The following is a 24,631-nucleotide window of genomic DNA, read 5'->3' as shown; positions in this document are numbered from 1 at the left end:
TGGGGAAAGGGAAAAGGCTAGCTGACTCGGTTTCCTCTATTTCTTATGGGATCTACAGACTCCTGAAGACCAATTAATGATTAGAAAAAGCAATTGATTATTAGATTTTCTAGCATCCACTGAACAGACATTAAAGGCTAAGTATGTTCCGGGAACTGTGCCAGGCGCTGGAGATACAAGATAAACAAAATAGGGTTCCTGCCCTCAAGGAGTTGCGTCTAACCAGGAAGACCAACCTTGAGCTCATGCCAGCAAATTACACTGTGAGGGAAGCTCGGATCTTAGTCACCAGGGCTGCCATAACAAGATACCGTGGACTGGGTGGTTTCAATGACAGGAATTTATTTTCTCACAGTTCTGAAGGCTGGAAGCCCCAGATCGAGGTCCAGCAGAGTTTGGTTTCTGATAATGATTTTCTTCTTGGCTTGCAGGTGGCCACTTTCTCGCTATGTCCTCACATGGCCTTTCCTGTGAGCGTGAGGGTGCAGGTGTGAAAAGAGGGGGCTGGGGAAGAGAGTGAGCGGGGGGGCTCTTTGGTGTCTCTCCTTATAAGGACATTAACCCTATCAGATCAGGGCCCCACCCTTAGAACCTCGTTTTACCTTAATTACCTCCTAAAGGCCCTGTTTCCAAGTACAGTCACACTAAGGGTTAGGGCTTCAATACATGAATTTTGGGGCACACAATTCAGCCTCATCTTGTCTAGGGAGAGATGGGGCAGCGGAGGGCTCAGCAATGGATGACTGTTGGTCTGGATTTTGGGTCATTTGCTATGTGATGTGAGTGCCTGGCCCCCAACTTGGAGGCTCTGGTGATCTAGCAGTGCCAGGCAACTAAACAGTAATTATTGCCCCACGTAAAAAGGGAAGGTGTCTACATCGCAAGCCTCCCGTCAGTCATATCTGTATTCAATGATGTGTCCTTAAACCTCCGATATATTATTTTTACATTTGTTAGCAGCTCTTCTTGATGGTAGGGTATGTCGTAGGTCTACTGAATAGTATCCAGATGTCACTCGGCTTTCACTGCAACAGCCTCTCCATGCCTCCTGCAGAGGTGATTGTTTCAAAGATGCTCTAAGTGTCAGACTCAGAAGAGAATAGTTACCGTACTTGACGTCCTCAAGAAATAAGCATACATGTTCCTTTGCCATGGTGGGCTTGCCAAGAGGTGCCTCTCCGCCCCTGTCTTTTGCAGATAGCACTTGTGAACACCAGACTCTGCGAGCAGCCAGTGTTGTTCTATCCTCATGGATAACATTGTGTTGAGGGGCCCCATCTGGGGAGTCCGTTTTCTCAGAAGAAGGAAATGTCAGAAGCTCTGAGAAAATTAAGCACTCCTTGCTTTGTACTTCTGTCGCATTTGGTGTGCAGTTCTCATCTGGCATCTGGCCTTTTGGGCCCCGATCAAGGCTGATCAGGGCCAGATGATGAGTTTTTTCAAGGTAGGGAGCGGGTCACGTTCATCTATATTCTAACCTCACTGGTCCTCCAGTGGTGGTTGCAGTATCCCGGCAGTGATCACTTCTGGATAAACTAGTATGAGGGTCGTGCATTAAAAATAGGATTATCATTCTCCTGGCATTTTGTCTCCCCAGGGGAGTTCATTCTCTCTGCAGCGTACCAGCCCCGGTCCCTGGCTATTCTCCTGCCCTTGGTGTAAGGCGAACACTGGCCAAAGCAGAATCCCAGCCCCTTGCCCATAGGAGCTGGTACCCTTAGGGTAATGGAAGCAAGGCTTTGGGCCGGGATGGTGCTTGGAGGGTTCATGTTGACAGTGTTCTTTTCCCCTCTCCAGGACCAACAGTTCTTGCTTTAGAAATGAGGGGGAAAATAGTAATATTGGTTCAAGTCAGAACCAAAACCCTCTTCCTTTCTATGATTACTCATAGAAATAGTTGGGAAGTTGGTTTTCTGTTGCTTCAACAAGTGGTCTGGAGGACACACCTGCAATGTGGAGGGCCACTGACAGCACTTGAAAAAGCTCCCTGTTTCCTCCCTTCCCCCTTTCCTGCAGAGACTCTGTTCAGAGGAGGATTTTTGCGACAAACTATGGGTTCACAAACACGGGGAATGGCTCCTCAACCAGGCCCTAGTCTCCTTGCTGCTGCGGTCACTGTGCTGGAACTCTCTGCCCAAGGAGGGCAGGGAGTGTCTGGGTCTCCGCTGTTTCCACAAAACGGGCATTTCCATAACTGTTGTCACAAAGGCAGTTCATTACAGATTTTGACCCTTCCTGCATCCTCCGTCCCTTACAACACGTGCATTCATTTCCCCGTATTACTGCTGAAAGAATACAAACTTCGTTTCTCTGTCGTCCGAGCATCATTCAGAAGCACCCCGCCCATCTGTGAATCATTCCCCGACTCTGATCAGAGCAGTGTTACAGGTCCTCTGCTGGCAGGAGGCAGCAGCCCAACAAAGTCTGAAGACCCAGGACTTCTGTGCCAGGCAGACTAGGAAGCCACCAAACATTGCGAGCTGAATGGATGTCTTACTAAGCTTTTAGATGTGATCTGGCCAGTACTGGCAGAGGAAGCTCAAGGGGAGAAGGCAGCAAGCACTGTAACGTAAATCACTGCAGACCCTTGGGCGTTAAAGCCCTAGGAAGCTAATGATCTCTCCAGGAAAGAACTGACCGTGGTTTTCCAGCAACAGAACACGATGTAGAACGGGGAGGACAGACCCCCGGATGTGAGTACAATCTCTCAACACAGGGTTTGGGCCAGTAGGAGCAAAGCGAGTTATCGTAACTGATGGTGCTTCCTAACCACTGGTTCCTGGGTGCCTGTGGACCGTCTCTGGGTGGGCTGTGCGTAATGCCTGGCTGGGACTTTTGTTTGCAGGTTTCTTCTAGAATATTTTGCCTGTTAGGAGACTGGATGCAGTGGCTTTGGGATACCGGTACCGGGGGACTTTTTTGTAAATCTTCAAGAAAACCTCATAGACCTTTCACAGTAAAAAGAAAACCTATTGCATCACAGACCAAGCAGCTGTTTAGCCCTCTGGCATTTGTGATGAGAGACAAAAACACTGGCGAACTGGAGAGCAATGAAAATGGGGCAGTGGACTGGGAGGAAGGAGGGGAATCTTTCTTAGGAAGCTAAATCCCTTTCTGGATTCAGGATGCTCATTGCGTATTTATGATCGTGCGTTTATTTCATTTCTGCTTAAAGAACTCGCAGCTTGTTTGCATTTTAAGGTTTTTCTCCTGTGAAAAATGCTGTGCAAGTGACAAAGAGGGATGTGATTGATAGACTTGGGGCAGAAATTCCTCACCTCCTGCAATGGGAAGTGTCTTGAATGACAGGTGATCTATCTGGAAGCGGAAGCTCAGATTGAATGAGGGAACGGAGCTGCTTGGAGCCTGGGTACCCAACAGGTTGGCAGTGAAGTTTAACTCCTTGATTTCAGACTGGTCCTCTCCCCTCCCCACTCACTGCTGGGGGTCCAACAGCCTCTCTTTATTCTTCTCCCCAGCCCACTTCCTTCCGCCTGGTTTGATTTGTCAGTTCAGAGGTATCAGATGAGAAGCCAAGTATCCCCTCACTGCAAAAGGATGGGGATCATTGTTCTAGGTGGGAGGCAAGGATACAAAGATTTAGGGCAGTGATCGTGAGAGAGGTGGAAAGGAACGTGAGCTGGGCCCTGCACCCCAACCCAAGGTGGAAGTCAGAAAGGAGGCAGAGGGACTTCCCTGGCGGTCCAGTGGTTAAGACTCCGTGCTTCCATTGCAGGCGGCATGGGTTTGATCTCAGTTTGGGTTTGATCCTGGGTTGGGGAACTAAGATCCCATATGCTGCACGGCAGGGCCAAAAAAAAAAAAAGAAAGAAAGAAAGGAGGCAGAAAAGAAGACTCAGCCACTTTGATCCCTCCCTCCGCCCCCCTCTGCCGTGTGTAAATGAAAATGAAGGCGAATACTGGAGGTCCTACTAGTGAGGCTACTGGGTTTAAACTGAGCATGAACTTGAGATACCCAAGCACACAGCGATGGTGCTAGCAGCAGACTAGGAACTGGAAACCTGGGATTCTGTTTCTGATTTTGCAGGCAGTTTTCTGGGCATCTCTGGCGGTGGTGAGGTATCCAGAACCTCCTGCAGGCCGCTCTCTGCCTCGGGCGGGCTGTGCACTGGCTGTGGTGGAGGGTGTGGGATGGCTTGGGGGTGGGGAGCATTTTATTCTTAAGTAGCTGCCATTGAAATTTTAAAAAAAGAAAAACCAAAACGCTGACATTTCTGCTTGGCCAACATTTTCTCACAAATGGAGTGTTTCTGTCTCTTTAAAAAAAAAAACAAAAGGATTAGTAATGTGCGCTGGGCTTGTAAAGGGCTGTTTACCAAGGGTAATCATGGGCTGTCTCAGTAGCTGGCAACCATGGCAATCAGTGCATCTTGGCTTTTGTCTCAGTGTCCCCGAGGCTGAATTTATGGCCTGGGACGGAAGGGAGGGAGGGGAGCAACTGTCAGTGTAGACAGGCTGGTTAACCCATGCTTCCATTGCTGGGGAGGCCGGACAGCTTGCTGATGGGCTGCCCTGGGGTTGCAGCAAGAAGATCTCTATTCCCCAGGAGTTAAGCTGTGGAGTGAAATCGTGAAATTTTAGCCATGATGATAATGTTTCTATGAACCGGGCCATTGTACTTGAGACACTCAAATGCCCGTTGCAGGAAAGGTTTGGGAAATAAATAGCAAATGAGTGAGTGCAGAAGACTGTGGCTGAGGGAGGGAGAGCCTTTAGGAAGCCGGGGCTCGTTGTCTGTGTTTTCCTGCCATTCGGGCCTGGAGTGCTTTCGCAGGATTGGGGCAGACAGATCAGAAGCTCAGGGTAATTGGTTTGGACGTGCCGCAGGTTACCTGAATAAAGACAGACGGTGTATCCTGTGTTTACGAAAACAAACCACTCCCCAACAGTAGAACATTCTGGGAAACATAAAGCCCAAACTACAGTCTTCCAGTGCGACCCTGGGAATTTCCAAAGGCTTTTCCAGCTCCATTTCTCTCTGTTTTGAGTCTCAACTTTATTCTTTCATTGGCGCATTCATTCAGCAAAGATTTGGGGTGCATCCCAGCGATCTCTGGCCGTGGCTGCGGGAGGGGTCCCCTGCTTGTACCTTCTCCAGGTTTGTTGCGCTTCTGATGAGTCTGGTGATCAGAGCAGGGTGGGTTTGTGAGGGTTCCTCGTGTCTCTTTCCTTGTTATCTCTTTTTTTTTTTTTGGCCGTGGTGCGTGGCTTGTGGGATCTTAGTTCCCCGACCAGGGATTGAACCTGTGCCCTCGGCAGTGCAAGCGCGGAGTCCTAACCACTGGACCGCCAGGGAAATCCCTTTCCTTGCTCTTTTTTATCCACAATTTGGGCAACAGATGGACGACAGTGAGAAAATTTGATCATTTGCAAGCTGAGCAGGGAGAAGAATGACCTTTCAGAAGTTATACTACTCACATTTGGCCAATACTTTCACGTAATAAAATACCATCTTTAGTCCCTACCACAGTCCTGTTGTTCCGTCTGTTTTATACATGAAAGTTTAACCCCAGCTGCCCGGAGCTGCTGGTGACACGAGCCACCTGGATGTCACGGTGATGCAGAGTCAGAGCAGGTACCGACCAGCCCTTTCTCAGTCACATCACAGCCAGTGAAAGGAGCATGGGGTTTGCCTGGAAACCGCTGTAAAGGACGTCTGTATCTTCTGGTCCTTCATAACTAAAATGGGTGGTAGGTCCTGGGATTCCTTGTGGTACAGCATTTTCTCTCCATCTGCAATATTGGTATTTTTAGCAAGTACATTTTAAAACAAAAAGAGGCCCACATTGCCTTGCCCTCCTAATAGGAATAGATCAGATTCTTAAACTTTCCTTCTTTGGCCCCCAAAACCCTTCACCTTTGGCATAATCCCAGTGGCTTTGGTTTGCTCTAATGGTGGTCCAGCGCTACTGGGAAGAGTCAGTCTTTAAAATTCTATCCATTTGGCCATTTGGTGGAAAGAGGGCTTGAGTTTACTGCTAGTTACTGCCCCCAGACCACAGCTCCGAGACGGGGCTTAGCATCCTGTCGCTGGTTTGAATTGCCCACTTACTTCCCTCTTGTTAAGCCCCTCCCTAGAGTAACTGTTTGTAGCATCAGTTTTGTTCCCAAGATGGGTTGTTCCAGCAGTTATTGGCTAGGAGATGGTCCGGGCCTGCTCCCAGCTCTCCACCTGTTGCAGATTTCTGGAACCTGCACCATTTACAATGGGAAAAGGATGAAGGAAGAGAAAGGCTGGAAATGCTGGGAGAAAGCCCCATGGGTGTGGCCCCCTCCTCAGGGTCTCTGTGGGGTGTGGTCCACAGGCACCTAACCGGCCAGGGGAATAGGCATGTTAGCCGTGGCGGGCCCACAAAATGCGGTCCAGAGGGCCCTGTGTGTTCCCACACAGTGTAGTTTCCTGCCGAGGGTGGGCCTGGAAACCAGTCTACATTCAGGGGATTGTGTCAGGCCGCTGCTACCTGGGTGGGAGACGCAGAGCAGACCTCGCCGTGGTCTGGAGTCTGCGGGGGTGGGGATGGGAGCGGGGTGTTTCCGTATACTCTCCGCCTTCCACGTGCAAGTTCAGGGTTTGCTCTGCAGAGGGTGCTTGCCGCCTGTCCTGTCTCTCCCAGCTCCCCTCCCCTGCACTGAGCAATCAGCAGACGCCCTAAAACCAGGGAGGAGCGGTGTGGCCTGTCCTGGGTGCTGAGTGGTGCTGACGGCAGCTTTGTTCTGTAACCCTAGGTCCCAAAGATGGCATAGTGATGAAGGCCCCTTCCAATGATCGGAACGTCTTTACCCGAGGGTGCCTGCCTGGGCCCGTGGCATCGCGTTGAGCCAAAGGAACTTGTCTGCCACTTCCCGGAAAACGTCTTTCTCTCCTAATTCATGAGCCAGCAGGATGCGGTCGCCGCGCTTTCAGAACGCCTGCTCATAGCTGCATACAAAGGCCAGGCGGAGAATGTGGTTCAGCTCATCAACAAGGGTGCCAAGGTAGCGGTTACCAAGGTAACAAGAGAATAAACACTTTAGCCATTCCCTGGGGAAAAGCCTGCCTCTTAAGCATTGTCCATAAAACTGTTGTGTTTCGTTCAGTTTTCAAAGAACTGGTTGGTTTTGTTTTTTGTTTCCAGTGCTGGAGGTTTGGGGAGAAAGAAGAAGGATTAAAAATGCTTTCGTTGCTATGTTTCAAATGGAGTCACTCGTAATTAGCATTTGACCCTCTTTAAAATCGCAGTGTGGATTTTTCTCACCTACTTCTTTAGCCAGATGGACAAGAGATCTCTCTGGAGAAATTGGGGCACAAGAATTTACTGGGTAGAGTGTGTGAGAATCACATTAGGCTCCCTTGGGAGGCCTGTGGACGACGGGGCAGCCCAGACGCCATGCAGAACCTCACTGCTCCCATCTGGACAGTGATGGGCTTGGACCAGATGCCTCCCAATGACCTCTTTAGGCTGATTTCACGTGGGTCAGTGAGAATGTGTGGCAGGCTTTGGAGGGCATTGCTGACCCCTCACCAACAGATGCCACCATGGTAGACGAGAGAATGCACAGGCCCAAGGGCAGCTTTATAGCAAAACTGAGGTAAGGCAGGCTCTGCCCAGTTAGGTGACAAGTGCAGATACACAGACGAAGTAATGCTGACGGCAAACAGTATTACTCTAAGCACTTCATAGGCCTCTAGAAGAGGTTCTTTTTTCATCCTCACTTTAGAGATGAGGAAACTGAGGCACAGAAAGATTGAAGTAATTTACTCAAGGGGCCCCCAGCTGCTGAGTGGCAAAACTGCAACTTGGACCCAGTTATGACTCCAGAGCCCCCCACTCCAGGCCACCCCAGAGAGAGCCATGGAGAGAGGCGAAGTTTCATTTTCAAATAGTAACGTCTGTTGACCTCTGACCTCCTACGGCAAAGATTGGCCAGCTCACATTTTTGGTTAGTCACGTGCAGTCTGTGTATTTCCTGCTTCTGATGTGTGCTTTTTCCAGCACCACCAAGCAGTTAACTCAATTCTGGCAGTATCTGTCTGGAGATAGCATCAGCTCTCACAGGCTAAGGACTCAGTCCCATAAGACTGCTTCACACACCAGTCACAAGTCCAGGTTGTCACCTGTGCTTCTGACTGACTGGCTGTAAATCAGAGGTTCCCACAACTCACTCCTTGGGTTGAATTAATTGGCTAAAGCAGCTCACAGAACTCAGGAAAACATTTTACTTACCAGATTACCAGTTTATTATAAAAGGGTATAACTTAGGAACAGGCAGATGGGAGAGATGCAGAGGGCAAGGTATGGGGAAAGGAGGCTGAGCTTCCAGGCCTCTGAGCGCACCACCCTCCCAGCACCTCTGTGTGTTCACCAACCCGGAAGTTCCCTGAACTCTGTCCTCTGGGTTTTTACGGAGGCCTCATTACATAGACATTATTTACTAAATCATTGGCCATTGGTGATTGATTCAACCTCCAGCCTCTCTCCCCTCCCTGGAGGTCAGGGAAGTGTGACTGAAAGTTCCAACCTGTAATCACTGTTGGTTCCCTTGGCAACCAGCCCTCCATCCTTAGGGCTTTCCGTAAGTTATCTTATTAATATAACCTCAGGTATGGTTGAAAGGAGTTTATTAGGAATAACACATTCCTTTCACCTTTATGGCTCTGGAGCTATTTCAGGAACTGATAGCAGAAGACCAACTATTATAACAAAAGATGCTCCCGTTGCTCTTATCACTCAGGAAATTCCAAGGAGCTGTGAGGAGCTGTGAGCCAGGAATGGAGATTAAGAGCAAATCTGTATTTCTTTTTTCTTTTAATTAATTTATTTTTTATTTATTTTATTTTTGGCCACGTTGGGTCTTCATTGCAGCCTGTGGGCTTTCTCTAGTTGCGGCGAGCAGGGGCTACTCTTCATTGTGGTGCACGGGCTTCTCATTGCGGTGGCTTCTCCTGTTGCAGAGCACGGGCTCTAGGCGCACGGGCTTCAGGAGTTGTGGCACGTGGGCTCTAGAGCACAGGCTCAGTAGTTGTGGCGCACAGGCTTAGTTGCTCCACGGCATGCGGGATCTTCCTGGACCAGGGCTCGAACCTGTGTCTCCTGTATTGGCAGGTGGATTCTTAACCACTGCGCTACCAGGGAAGCCCTGTATTTCTTATTATAAGTCACAGTATCACAATGCTGGTCTCTAGAGAGACTGAAAGTCTTTGGGTACTCAAAGTTCACTCATTAGCCTAACAGCACTCTGACCTAGGTGGTGACTAGGTTGTATGGAATCCAGGGTGAAGGGAACCTTGACTCAGGCCTCAGCATGATCTAACCACAGCTCTTCAGGACCCAGGCAGTCACACATGGGAGAAAGTACAGGAACTCTGTAGTTAGGGCACATGTGCACACATTTTAACTTTGCTGTGTTTGCTAATTGTGCAAGTTGCTTAACTTCTTTGAGCCTCAGTTGCCTTATCTGTAAAATGGGGATAATAATACCAACCTTTCAGAATTGTTATAATAATAACTTATTAAAGCACTTAGCTCATAGTCTGCAAGTTCTCTTTTTTAAACAGTATCATTTACTTTTTAAAAAACAGCTTTATTGAGGTATAACTTACATGCCAAAAAGCTTACCCATTTTAAGTGTGAAATTTGATAATTTTTTTAAAAGTATTTATTTATTTGGCTCTGCCAGGTCTTAGTTGCGGCGTGCGGGATCTAGTTCCTCGACCAGGGATCGAACCCAGGCCCCCTTCATTGGGAGCGTGGAGTCTTAACCACTGAAACACCAGGGAAGTCCCTGAAATATGATAATTTTTAATGTATTTACAGAGTTGTGCAACCAACACCATGTTCTAGTTTTAGTACATTTCTAATTTTAGAATCCCAGTAAGAAACTCCATACTTCTTAGCTCTCATTCCCCATTCCCATCCCCAGCTCCTGGCAACCATTGATCTACTTTCTGTTTCTACAAATTTCCCTTTTATGGACATTTTATATAAATAGAATCATACATTATGTGGTCTTTTGTGTCTGGGTATTTTCATTTAGCCTACTGTTTTCAAGGTTCATCTGTGTTGTAGCATGCATTTTCTTTTATTGCAGAATATTATTCCACTATATACATATATCACATTTTGTTTATCCAGTCATCAATTGATGGACATTTTGGGTTGTTTCTGGTTTAGAACTATTACGAATAATGCTGCTGTGAACATATTTGTTCTCATTTCTCTTGGGTAGACACCTTGGAGTGGAATTGCTGGGTCACATGGTAAATCTATGTTTAACGTTTTAAGGAACTGCCAAGCTATATTCCAGAGTATCTACCATTTTACATTCCCAACAGCAGTGTATGAAGCTTCCAGTCTCTGTGTCCTCACCAATGCTTGTTATTATTTTTTTTTACATCACTTGCTTTTTAATAATTATCAAAGTAAAGCATGCACATAGAAGCTTTAAAAGAATAAGTTCAAATACCGTTAAGAAGGCTTTTAACAAAAACTCCAATCTGCTCCTCTGCAGAAAAAACTTTTAAATTTTTCAGATTTTTTTTCCCCTGGTATTTATTTTAATATTTCGAATGAATATGCAAATACTACTAATTTGATTAATCAGTTCAATTTTTAATTTAAAAACAATTTAGGTATATTTTAATTTTTATGTTGCACATACCCATAAGTTAAAGCATCAGATATTTTTACTATGTTTGCCTTCCAGTTTTGATTCTCCGTAGGCAATTACTTTCAACTCTTTTGGTAGATTCTTTTTTTTTTTTTTTTTGCCGTACGCGGCCTCTCACTGTTGTGGCCTCTCCCGTTGCGGAGCACAGGCTCTGGATGCGCAGGCTCACGGGCCCAGCCGCTCCATGGCATGTGGGATCTTCCCAGACCGGGGCACGAACCCACGTCCCCTGCATTGGCAGGCGGACTCTCAACCACTGCGCCACCAGGGAAGTCCGGTAGATTCTTTTAGTGCTTACATCCATAAAGATATCGTGATACTGCTAAATCTTGATTTTTTCCATTTTTGGCATTATCTGTTTAACGATATGAAAAGCGATGATTTAAGATTTAGCTTTCTTTCCCTCTCCTGCCCTCTCACACATACTTTCATAACAATGACCTCAGCATTTCATTTTTACATATTTTAACCAATTTATTCCAGTTATAGCTGAGCCCTGTGGTTTGTACTATCATAACATTAACTTTTTTGCAATAATATGTTTACCCTGATGTTTATAATTGTCTTATATTTGTTTCTTTAGTTTTGTCTCTCACTGTCACTAATCGTCCCCATCGGTGTAATCTCTGGATGTGCAGAATGTTCGGTCGTCTCTCCACTGATTCTCCTGGAAGAGCTGTCCCCTGGAGCCCCTTCCCTTGCTTCAGTCTGCACTGGAGGCGCTCAGCCTCTGGCGGCTGTCTGAGGATCTGCCTTTACTCTTACCCTAGGGATTCCCCTTACCGCTTTTATATATGTTGACTTTGTATTTTCTGGGCCCCAGTGTCTTTCTCCTTCTTTGTTCTGTTGTGGTACACCCTCTAGTGCAGTGCTGTCTGAGAGAACTTTCTGTGATGGTGAAATGTTCAATATCTGTGCTGTCTAAACAGAGTAGCAACACATGGCTGTTGAGGACAGTTGAACAGAAGAGTTTGAACTGCGCGGGTCCACTTACACGTACATTTTTTTCAATAGTGAATACTATAGTACCATGTGGTCGGTGGTTTGTTGAATCTGCGGATTTGCAGCCGCAGATACTGAGGAACCATGGGTATGGAGGACCTGGGAATATGAATATCAGTTATACTCGGATTTTTGACAGCGCGGAGGGTTGGCACCATTAACCCTCATGTTGTTCAAGGGTTGGCTGTACTTGAAATGTGGCTAGGATGACTGAGGAACTGAATTTTAAATTTAATTAAGTTTAAATGCCATGTGTGGCTGGACTACCATATTGTTTGGTTTTTTTTAAGGCTCCACAAGTTGTTACATTTAATTTGTTTAGTTATATTAAAACATATATATTATGTGTTTATATTATTATGTAAACACATATATAAACACACATATATTATTATATATATGTATATTTATTATGTGTATATATTATTATATAAACATAATACCAAGCTTAATTTTAGGTATTTAATATTCACTTGCATCATGTGGACTTTCAAATTTATTACATTTTTAATTGGTTAATAATTTCGATTTACAAGCAGCTCATGCAGCTCAATATCAAGAAAACAAACAGCCGAACCCCAAAATGAGCAGAAGACCTAAATAGACATTTCTCCAAAGAAGATATACAGATTGCCAACAAACACATGAAAGGATGCTCAACATCACTAATCATTAGAGAAATGCAAATCAGAACTACAATGAGGTATCACCTCACACCAGTCAGAATGGCCATCCTCAAAAAATCTACAAAGAATAAGTGCTGGAGAGGGTGTGGAGAAAAGGGAGCCCTCTTGCACTGTTGGTGGGAATGTAAATGGATACAGCCACTATGGAGAACAGTATGGAGGTTCCTTAAAAAACTAAAAACAGAACTACCATACGACCCAGCAATCCCACTACTGGGCATATACTCTGAGAAAACCATAATTCAAAAAGAGTCATGTACCACAATGTTCATTGCAGCACTATTTACAATAGCCAGGACATGGAAGCAGCCTAAGTGTCCGTCGACAGATGAATAGATAAAGAATATGTGGCACATATATACAGTGGAATATTAGCCATAAAAAGAAATGAAACAGTTATTTGTAGTGAGGTGGATGGACCTAGCGTCTGTCATACAGAGTGAAGTAAGTCAGAAAGAGAAAAACAAATACCGTATGTTAACACATATATATGGAATCTAAAAAAAAAAAAAAGTGGTTCTGAAGAACCTAGGGGCAGAACAGGAATAAAGACGCAGACGTAGAGAATGGACTTCAAGACACAGGGAGGGGGAAGGGTAAGATGGGACGAAGTGAGAGAATGGCATGGACATATATACACTACCAAATGTAAAATAGATAGCTTGTAGGAAGCAGCTGCATAGCACAGGGAGATCAGCTCTGTGCTTTGTGACCACCTAGAGGGGTGGGATAGGGAGGGTGGGAGGGAGATGCAAGAGGGAGGAGATATGGGGATATATGTATATGTATAGCTGATTCACTTTGTTATAAAGAAGAAACTAACACACCATTGTAAAGCAGTTATACTCCAGTAAAGATGTTAAAACATTTTTTTTCATAGATACCTTGGTTTTTTTTTTTTTTTTTGCGGTACGCGGGCCTCTCACCGCTGTGGGCTCTCCCGTTGCGGAGCACAGGCTCCGGACGCGCAGGCTCAGCGGCCATGGCTCACGGGCCCAGCCGCTCCACGGCATGTGGGATCTTCCCGGACCAGGGCACGAACCCATGTCCCCTGCATCGGCAGGCGGACTCTCAACCACTGCGCCACCAGGGAAGCCCCCCTTGGATTTTTTATATAGTATACTGTAAAACCAAACATAATAAAATGTCTTCTTTATGAAAAAATCTTATAAAACTTATTTTGTTATCTTCATCAATAATCTACCATATGTCATTTATTGGCTACCATATTGAATAGCACAGCTCGAATGCCTTCCTGAGAATGAGCGCACAGGAGAGACTAATCAATTTTAGACACAATCTATTGCCCCTTTCTCTCCCACATTTCTCCCTATGTAGTTGTATCACAATTTTGGAGCAGATTCACAATTAGTGTGATTATATAAATACTCTTCACTGGTGAGCCAATAATTGTACTATCATTACATTTCCATTGTTTGTATAACTTGCTGCTTTTCCTGAACTTGATCATTGCCTTGATTTTTAAATTTGTTTAGTTTTATTCAAACTTATAGTTAGATGTTTCCTCTACCTTTCAACTCTGTAAAACAGTTCTTAGGGGGAGTTCCCTGGTGGCCTAGTGGTTAGGAATCCAGGCTTTCACTGCCATGGTCCAGGTTCAATCCCTGGTCAGGGAACTGAGATCCTGCAAGCCGTGCAGCGTCGCTGGGGAAAAACAAAACAAAACCAGTTCTTAGTGTAATTTCCATGGTTAAGCCTATCACATATTTACCAGTTTTATTCTTTTCCTGGAGATATCCCTTCTGGAGTCATCCATCCTTCCGTTCCAGTTTGATCTGGGCTACTCTCTAGTTCTGATGCGTGGAGTCATCCTGAGAATTCCTTTCACCTCTCCCCTGTGTTAGACCCCCTGTTTGCCAAAACCCATGTCACCCTCATTTTGGTGGTGCATATCCTCTGGCAGTTTCCTAAGAGAGGGCACATGGGAGACAAATGTTTTGAGAGTCTGCATATCTGAAAACAGAATCTTTATTATACCCTCTCATTTAATTGACAATTTGGTATGAAACCTAGAACTTCGAAGGCAATTTTGTTTTATTGTTTTTGAGTGTTGCTGTTGGGAAGTCAGCTCATAAATTCTAACTTGCAGCTGCCTCCTGAAAGGCCTTTTGTATCCACTGTGCCCCCGAAGGCCTGCCCACTCAGAACCCAGCTTATGAGCCTCCACCACCAGGAAGCCCACCGAGAATGGTTCTGTGCAGGTGCCCTGCATGGAACTCACTTCCTCTGCACTGGTGCAGCACTTGCTGTGCGTTGGCTCTGAGTCTCTCATAATTGCATACCACTCTGTGGGTGCTCAGAACTCCCCAGCAGACTATCACTCTGACCTGGGCCAGTTTCTCTTTTGTATTTCTCTGTGTTTGACACAGAAGGAAAGCTCTGGATTTGGAATCCAAAGACCTTGGTACAGGTGTCTGCTCTACTGCTTATTAACTGCTTGTTCATGTAGGCCAGAGTTTCTCAGCTTCTGCACTATTGATGTTTTGGGCCAGATAATTCTTTGCTGTGGGAGGTTGTCCTATGCATTGTAGACTGCCTTGCAGCATCTCTGGCCTCTGTTCATTAGATGCATGGTACTCCCTTCTCCCTGGTTGTGACGATCAAAAATGTCTCCAGACGTGCCAAATATCCCCTGGGAGGGGGGCAAAATTGCCCCTTGCTGAGAAGCACAGATGTAGGCAAATTTCTTCACTTTACACGTCTCATTTTCCTCCCCAAACTTAGAGGATTTCCTTAGGGCCTAAATGTGATAACACATGTGGCTGCAGTTATAAAATCTAAGTGGGCACAAAATATTGGGTCTGTTTTTTTAACCCCTCCAGTGCCTAGCACAGTGCTCACTCATTAGGCCCCATGTGTGTCCAGTGAGGGGTATAATGTTGTTTAGTGTAAGTTGCTTACACTCAGTGCTTACTAGGTGTCAGCTACTCTTGTAAGAGTCTACAATGATTAAGTCCTCTAAACCTCACCACAACTGTGTTCTCATTATACAGATGAGGAAACTGAGGCAAGGAGAGGTGAGGTAACCTTCCCAAAGTTTCAGAAAGTTTCAGGACTGGGATTTGAACCCTGGCCATCTGGCTCCAGAGTTTTTGCTCTTAAACACCATGTTTTCCCTGTGTGTTTATGACTTTGGGTTGGGAACATCCTGTGGGCTGCTTGTTACTAGAGCATCTTCCTTGGAATCTTACACATAGCAGATATAATCTGCAAATGTTTTACTGACTAGTAACTCATGTGCCCAGGTACTTTAATAAAGCACTTTCCCAATAGTGTATTGTACATGTGTGTAACATTTTATACTTTGCAAGTTATTTTCGTATATGTGCTGCTCATCCCCAGAACGCCATGAGCGTTTTCTTTTGGACTTGTGAGGAAATGGAGGCCCCAAAAGGGAAGTGACATACAAGCTAGGGCATGCCACAGGTGGCACCAGAACCGGGATCTCCTGGCTCCCATGCTGATGTCATCTCTGTTACACCAGGCGCCTCAGATAAGGGCAGCCTCTTCTGTCCTCATGGGGATTTTACCTGGTAGCTAATAGTGTGTGGGTATGATACCTTATCCACCAAGCACGAGTGGAGTTGCCATGCACAGGACAAGTCATCAGAGGCAGTGGGCTTGGGAACTGGGAATTGGTGTAGAAACTACACTTAAACATCTTAAATTCTTTTTTTTTTAAATTTTATTGGAGTATAGTTGATTTACAATGTTGTATTAGTCTGTGCTGTAGAGCGAGTGAATCAGTTATACATATACATATATCCACTCTTTTTTAGATTCTTTTCCCCTATAGGTCATTACAGAGTATTGAGTAGAGTTCCCTGTGCTATTCAGTAGGTCCTTATTAGTTATCTCTTTTATATATAGTAGTGTGTACATGTCAATCCCAATCTCCCAATTTATCCCTCCCCACACTTACCCTCTGGTAACCATAAGTTTGTTTTCTACATCTGTAATCTATTTCTGTTTTGTAGATGAGTTCATTTGTACTCTTTTTTTAGATTCCACATATAAGTGATATCATATATTTGTTTTTCTCTGTCTGACTTACTCCACTCAGTATGAGAATCTCTAGGTCCACCTGTGTTGCTGCTAATGGCATTATTTCGTTCTTCTTTTTTAGCAACTTTTTTTTTAGTAAATTTATTTATTTGTTTGTTTTTTGGCTGTGTTGGGTCTTCGTTGCTGCACACGGGCTTTCTCTAGTTGCGTCAAGCGGTGGCTTCTCTTATTGCAGAGCATGGGCTCTAGGTGCACGGGCTTCAGTAGTTGCAGCACACGAGCTCAGTAGTTAGTGGCTCGTGGGCTCTAGAGCACAGGCTCGGTAATTGTGGCGCACGGCTTAGTTGCTCCGCGGCATGTGGGATCTTCCCAGACCAGGGCTCGAACCCGTGTCCCCTACACTGGCAGGCGGATTCTTAACCACTGTGCCACCAGGGAAGTCCCACTCCAGTATCTTTTTTTTTTTTTTTTTTTTTTTTTTTTTTCCAGTATCTTTTTAAAGAACTTTTAGGAAGCTGGTCCTTGGGATGTTTCACCACAGCTTTCGTTTTCTCTGAAAGTAACCAGACAGAGGTTATTTGATGCAGCTTTAGTTAAGAAAAATGCAGTTTCATTCATGAAATTAATGTTTATCAAACTTCTATTTGATACCTACCACCACCCCTGAGTAATGACATAGGATTTAGATGATTAAGAAGTACAGACCGCAGGGCCTCAAGGCATAGAAAGTGAGACCCCCAGAGTTCACTGCTGAGTGGATGGGCAGAAAACTCAGCAGGTGGCAACATGGGGGGGTAAAACATGGAGGAAGGGAAGGAAGGGAGGAAGGCAAGGAAAAAAAGAACTAAAGACCGTATGCAAACTTACGCAATGTCATGTGTATCTAATTTATGTAATTTATGTAAAATGTTACATTTGCATACACGTTCATGCACAAAGAACTTGGAAAAGAGTTACATTTATATTGACCAGTTATATCCATTGATAAATGAAAACGGCAAATAGGAAAGTAGCAAGTGATGGGTACAGTCTGATGCATTTTGGTTAAAGCGCAAGTCCACTTCTGTCTGCCAGCCTGCCTCTATTTGTGTGAGCACAGAGAACCGTGGGGAACACAATAGACTGCTGACGCCGTTTGCCTCGCAGTGAAGATGATTAGCTTTGCTTTTATAGATTTTTCCATTGTATTTTTCCGCTTATTAAAACAAGCATATATTACTTGAGTAATTTGTGAAACATGAAATCAAGTTCAGAAATGTGTGCTGAGTGTCTGTGCCAGCACTGGCCCAGTGCTGTATACTTACCATCTCACTGAAATTCTCGCCGCTCAAAAAGCCTGTGCTCCTGTCTGTGTGATACCAAAGGGGAAAGGGAGGCGCTGAGCAGGAAGCAGTTCGAGCAGTTGAGTAACTTCCCAGTTAAGTGGTCAGTAACCCCGGGGGGAACCAGCCCTGTCTGGCTGCGAGGCCCACGCTAGGACGGCACCTGCGCAGTCCCTGTTCCTTCCAGCACCCCGCCAGCCACCCTTCCCCAGCTGCTTCTCCACATCAATGCACACAGAGAAAGAGGCCGTCCTGTGGGAGGGGCTTAGGCCAAAGGCCTTCTCCGCCCCCCACCTCCAACACCACAGACACACCATTCCCAGAGTTTTCAAGCAACTTCAGGAATTCCCGACCAAGGAAGTGTAGTGCAGAGGGTATGACCTGGACCCAGGAGCCAGACTCGCCTGGGTTCAAACGCCAGCGTATTTACTAGCACTGTGATCTCGGGGAAGTTACTTGTTCCCTTTGTCATTCATATCATCACCTTTGAAATGAGGATTAGGTAGTACTGGCTACCTCATGAGGTTGTTTCAGCATCAGCGGAATCAATTATGCGAGGTACTTAGAACAGCACTTGGCACATGGTAAGCGCTGGATGGGGCAGCCGTTACCAGGCAGTCCTGATGATGCAACAACCCGCATATCTTATGGTCTGAGAGTCGTGGTCCGAGTACCAGGCAGGGAGCCCTGAGGGGAGGACACAGGCCAGTCAGTGCCCTCATCTGAAAAATGACGCTAATCCCCCACCTTGCGGGGTTGCTGTGAGGATTAAACGAGATGACAACTGTGTAGCGGTGTCCAGCCCTGAATGAAGAGAGAATTCTGCTTCCAGCCTGCCTGCCTACCTGCAGCTAGGACTCTCCAAGCCTCCACAACTGGCAAGAGCCAATTCCTTAAAGTAAACCTCCTCTCATCCATGCTGCTGAATTGATGAACATACTGGGGAATGCTATTCAGCAACAGAAAGGACTGAACTACCAGTAGAGGAAAGAACATGAATGACTCTCAAAGCATTATGCATTTGAAGCCAGACACAAAAGGCCACACATAGTGTGATTCCCTTTGTAGGACTTTTCAGAAGAGTCAAAACTATAGGAACAGAAAATAGATAAGTGATTGCCAGGGACCAGGGATGGTAGAAAGGGATGACCGGGGTGGTGGGGGGGGGGCGGGGAGAAAGAAAAGCAGATGGAAATTTGGGGGAGGAAATGAAAATCTCTGTTTTGCTTGCACTGGTGGTTTTCTATGATTCTATACATTGATCCAAACGCATCAAACTGAATACTTAAAAATGGTGAATTTTACTGAATGTAAATCATACCTTGATTTTTTAAAAAATAGCTGTTCTAAATATAGTAATTGTTATATAAGGAAATAAACTTAAGGGGGTTTAATAACTTTGTTCTAGTCATTTGTTGGGGAGGGGGAAATTTCCCCTCACCCCCCGCCCAAAGTCCTTTTGGTTGGTCTAATAATTAAGTTGACACAAGACCCATCAACAGGAGAACAGAATTTAATTCATACACACAGAGGTCTCACAGAAATGGGATCCCCGCCCACCCCATCCCAAAGTGACCAAAGCAGTTTGTTTATATATCATTCTTAGACAAAGGAACAATTATTTGTGAAGAGTTAACGAAACAAAGGGGCTTGTACTTGGGAAAGCAGACTCGTGAAGAAGTTTGCTCATACAGCTTTCTTCGCCTTGAATTCTCTAGCTTTGGTAGGAAGGATGCTTTCTATCCCCCTGTTTTATAGGGAGGATATCTTCACATGGGAGATTTATTTCCTGCTGTCAGAGAGAAAGAGGTGGGGTGGTCAGAGTGTTTTTTTAAAGTACTTTTCCCTCACCGGCTATTTCTCAAGTAACTTTTTTTTTTTTTTTTTTTTTGCGGTACGCGGGCCTCTCACTGCTGTGGCCTCTCCCGTTGCAGAGCACAGGCTCCGGATGCGCAGGCTCAGCGGCCATGGCTCACGGGCCCAGCCGCTCCGCGGCATGTGGGATCTTCCCGGACCGGGGCACGAACCCGCGTCCCCTGCATCGGCAGGCGGACTCTCAACCACTGCGCCACCAGGGAAGCCCTCAAGTAACTTTAATTCAAAATAATCACTGTGCTATTGAGGCCTATTTTGGGTGGCCTCACCTGGGCCCCGACACATTTATAGGTTGTTCGTGGCTCCTGTGGAGCTTTCATATCATGTATCCCATTACTAGTGAATGACTATGCTCCAATAAATATAAACTTTAAACCTTTAAAAAGAGAACCGCAAATGGTTTGATTGTAGTAACGTCACTTTCCCAAGCATGACTTTTGATCGTGTCTGCAGAAGTGAAGAGCACGCAGGGCTGGTGGATACTTTCAGCAGCCACTCCCAAGGGAAGGCTGGAGGTGGATAAATGCTGTACGTTCACGGCCTCAAGAAATGCAGCCAGAACAGTGGAAGCCAAGGATCTTTTTTGTTGATGTTCATTTGCTTTGGTTTTGATTCTGTGGGAGTGTGTCTAATATTAGGACTTACTGGAGTGGGGTGGGTCTGAACTTGTTTGCCAGCCTGTTGGTGTGTAGTCCTTTCCTGAAAGCTGCCAATCCCCAGTCCCCAAGAGGAGGGCGGCGTGAGAAATAGACGCTTACGAGGCCGTTGATCAGATGAAGTGTCCACTTGAGAGAACGTGTTGTCTGTCGCATGCCTCTTCCAGAAGACTCCATACATTTGTTTAAAAAGATATAAAAGGGACTTCCCTGGCAGTCCAGTGGTTAAGAATCCACGCTTCCACTGCAGGGGGCACGAGTTTGATCCCTGGTTGGGGAACTAAGATCCCACATGCCGCGCGGCACAGCCAAAAATTAAAAAAAAAAAAAGATATAACCAATTTAAATATTTTGAACAGGTAATATTAACATTCACATGGTTCTAAAACAGAAGGCACAAAAAGTTGATAAGTCTTTCACACTCTCTCCCAGCGGCTCAGTGTCTCCTTTTCTGAAGGCAACCTGTGTTACCTGTTTCTTGCGTTTTTTTCCTGAGATAGTTTATGCGTATATGTGCAAATAGATGTATCTCTATGTATATCCCCACAGATTGCTTCTGTACAAACTGTAGGACACTATACACACCCTTCTTCCCTTTGCTTTTCTTCAGTGAACCGTAATTGGCTTCACCCATCCCCTATCGATGGGCATTTAGATGCTGTTTATCTTCTGCTCTTAGAAATTATGTGGCAGCTACTGACCTTGTCCTGAGGTCTTACTGCACAGCGTGGTTCTGTCTGTGGGACAGGTTTCTGTGAGTGGCACTGATGGGGCAGGGCATAATTCCAGGGCAGGCCCTTGTAATTTTCAGAGCTGGAGCAGAACGGCTCTGCGTGGAGCTTGCACTGGTGTACACTCTCCCGGCAGAGAGAGGGGGGCCTGGGCACACTGCCCTTTAAGCGCACTGTGACCAGTGCTATACCAGCCCCTCCCTCCTCCCTCTTTTCCTGGCCCTTCTTCCAAATTTATCCGCCTTTCTCCATTCCTTGCCAGGAGTTCTCAGCAGTGGCTCTATTTGGCCTTTGTTCCTGTCCCCTTCGGCGTGGGTTCATAGAGTTTTCTCTTTTTCACCAGCTCTGGCCTGTGTCTAGTGCCAGCTTCCCGGGAGTCAGGGGGAAAAGCAAGGGGTGGCTGATGGGAGGTCAGTGGTGGGAGTCTCCACACATCTCCTCCCCTTCCTCACCCTCCCAAGGCGGCCTGGGACTTCGCATCTCACACCCAGTAGCCAGTGTGTTCTCACCTCCTGAGTGAGGGCTGGGCCTGCGCAGGGCTGATGCAGCCCCGGTCCTGCTCTTGGGTCCACACGCTCCATGGGGGCCCTGAGGGTGCGGAGTTACACGTCAGGTCACACAGAAAATCCTCTTTTTGTTCTCCAACAGCTGGAAGCATCACCCTGTGGGAAGAAAATCTCCACCGGGCAAACTCAGGCCTTTGTAGTTTATTGTCAGAAATCAGGGAAACTTGACATATGGTGGTAATTCTGAGCAACTCATGTAAAACGAACACGTGTTCAGATTTTATTTAATCAATTAGTGAGGGAACCAGTAAGATGTTGCAACTGCTTCAAAAGAGAATGCAGAAAAGTACAAATATGCAGGTCTCGGGAAAGCGGAAATAAATTTGCTTATTAGGTATAAAACTGGCCAGTATACACTGAATCTGCTAGACATAATTTGTTGGCATCACCCTCAGGGTTCTAAGACTTACAGACTTGTGAAATAGCTCAAAGACAAGGAAGATAACCCGGAGATGACCTGGAATTGCACTGCGCCTGAAATGGGGCACTTAGTCATCTCTCTCGCTTTCACCCACTTTATATTTTTAAATTCTTTTCATTTTTAAAAATTATAGTAAAATATACATAACGCAAAACTTACTACTTTAACTGTGTTTAAGTGTTCAATGGAATTAAGTCCATTCACATTTTTGTGCAACCACCAGCCCCATCTATCTCCAGAATTCATCTTCCAGACGGAAACTCAGTACCCCTTAAACACTTCCACCCCACAGCCCCCTTGCCCTGGCAACCACAGCTCCACTTCCTGTCTCTATGACTTTGTCACCCATTTAAAAATCTCCCAATTTTTCCTTCCCAAGAGCAGAGGCAGAGAATCACTTCACCATCTCTGTGACCCTGGCCTCCTTGAACCTTGGTTTCCTGTCTGTAAAATCAGCCTAACCCCTATCTCGGGGATTTGCTGTCAGGGTCAAATGAGGTGATCCATGCAGAGTGCTTGTACAGTGTAATAAGGATGTGGAACGAGCTCAGAGGAGGGTAGTTATTATCATAATCACTGTTTTCTCACTTGCATCCGTGGTCCTCAGAGGCACAGAAGTTCCCCTCGGCAGGTCAGCAGTTTTCAGTATTGACCACATATGTGATCACCTGGAGAGCCTTAAAAAGATACTGATGCCCAGGTTCTGATTTAACTGATGTGGGGTGTGGCTGGGCTTGTTTCAGAGCCCCCATGACTCTAACGAGCAGCCGGCTGGGAACCAGCTCACTGCTCCGGGCCTTCCTCCCGGGAGCCTGGAGCCCCGTGTGTGGGACGGGGCAATGCTCTCTGCAGAGCGCTGCCAAGTCGGTGGTTAGATGCCTGGAATTCATGGCGCTTTTTGTGGAACACCACGGAGTACTGGTATTATCGATGCCGTAACGCAAGCTAGAAACAAGTTCACCTGCAGGAGATCCACGTCTTGAGCGTGGGAAGGCAAATGCATGCTGTGAATTGTCGTGTGGCCCACCTGTGAGACGTGCGTGGCACGTTGCTGGGTTAATACTAGGAAAGGCTCAGTGAGGGTTCACTTAGGATGATGAGGGTGTTAGTTAAGCTAGTGTTTCCCGCAAAGGTAGGGGGCGCCCCCCGGAGATGCTCCTTTGGGGGAGGGAGAGGGCAGTGTAAGAATTGGTGTCATGGGTCAGACTTAAGTCCCTGCCTGGGCCTGAGGGGGAGACGTGCTGTGACTGAGGAGAGCAAGCCTCGAAACGTCGGGGATGGACCCTTAACACTGACTCAAGCACCTCAGGAGAGGCAGCCGTCGCTGCTGTTGGAACGGGAGTCCGGGGTCAGCCCTGAGTCTCTCGGCTGCTTGCTCATGGCCTCTGGGGAAGTCTTGGGAGGGGTGCCTTGCTCTGCGGGGCCTCTTCTGTTGCCCTCTTGCTGTGTCTGCAGTGGTGTTCAGCGGGGGTGAAGGCAGGCCCTCTTTCCCCAGCTCCGGGCAGGCCTGCTGGGTGCGGTGGCCCAGAGGCCCAGTCCGTACCGGGGTGTTCACACAGCAAGTCAGCTGCATGTCCCATCCCTGGGTCTGTCTGTGCAGTGTGTGCTCTGTTGCCTTAGCAGTCTGCGCTGAAAACGGAAGCCTCAAGCTGCACAGCTGACTTTTATAGCCCAGATTAATGTGCTGGTAACACCCCCTAAGTACCTGTGTCTTTCCTGAACGAAACGCATTGGAGGATCACTGGTTTCCAGGCCAGTAATCGTCCTGTTGTAAAACTTCCACGAAGTGTCATCACCTCATCCACGCTCTAGGGTTGCTATAAAATAAGGAAGCAAGAGAGGAAAGAAGCTTTAGAAGCTGCTGAGTTGCCCACTTGGGCCTCTGCTCAGATGCCAGTGCAGATGGTCTGTTGGTGGATTCTCTATTAGTTTTCTTCTTTCTCTTTTCTTACTCTTAAGCTGTAATGACTTGGGTTTCAGAAAATAAATGAAGCCAGGAACTTGTTTGGAGACTGAAAATTCTTTCTCAGCAGGCCTGTTGGTTTGTTTCCAGTGAGAACTGGCTGTTGCATGTTTAAGTTGTTATAAACCAAGGATATAAACCAAGATGGGTGAGTAGGTGGTGACTATGCCTGGTCTTCTTTCAGCCTGTGTTTCCATCAAATAGAGCAACGTGTAAAGAATTCTACACCATGAGCAAGTGAAAACGCAAGGCTAATTCTACACCATGAGCAAGTGAGAACGCAAGGCTGATTCTGCATCAATCAGTGTAATCCCCATATCAATAGTTGTCTTAGTCTGTTTAGGCTGCTGTAACATAATACCACAGACTAGGTGGGTAAACAGCAAACATTTATTTCTCACAGTTCTAGAAGCTGGGAAGTCCAAGATAAAGGTGGCGGCAGATTTGGTTCCTGGTGAGGGCCCTCTTCCTGGCTTACAGACAGCCACCTTATTGCTGTGGAATATTAGTCAGCCTTAAAAAGGAATAGAATTCTGATACATGCTGTGACATGGATGAACCTTGAAAACATTATGCTAAGTGAAATAAGAGAGACACAAAAGGACAAATATTGTATGATTCCACTTGTATAAGGCACCTAGAGTAGGCAAATTAATAGAGATGAAAAGTAGCGTGGGGGGAATTCCCTGGCAGTCCAGTGGTTAGGACTATGTGC

General features: G+C 46.2%; 1 protein-coding gene across 1 annotated transcript in view; it reads left to right on the top strand.

Annotated features, from left to right (window-relative positions):
- The window catches only part of ANKRD6 (ankyrin repeat domain 6), a 257,505-nt gene that overhangs the window by 109,858 nt on the left and 123,016 nt on the right, over positions 1 to 24,631 (top strand). Inside the window, exon 2 of the mRNA XM_060030233.1 lies at positions 6,748 to 7,011. Within this exon, the coding sequence (XP_059886216.1) occupies positions 6,892 to 7,011 (120 nt within the window). The 5' untranslated portion in view covers positions 6,748 to 6,891. The remainder of the gene's footprint in view (positions 1 to 6,747; positions 7,012 to 24,631) is intronic.

The sequence above is a fragment of the Delphinus delphis genome, chromosome 14, assembly GCF_949987515.2.
Source record: "Delphinus delphis chromosome 14, mDelDel1.2, whole genome shotgun sequence".
Classification (NCBI taxonomy): Eukaryota; Metazoa; Chordata; class Mammalia; order Artiodactyla; family Delphinidae; genus Delphinus; species Delphinus delphis.
The sequence above is the reverse complement of the archived record's forward strand: the minus strand, read 5'-3'. Positions and strand labels throughout refer to the sequence as shown.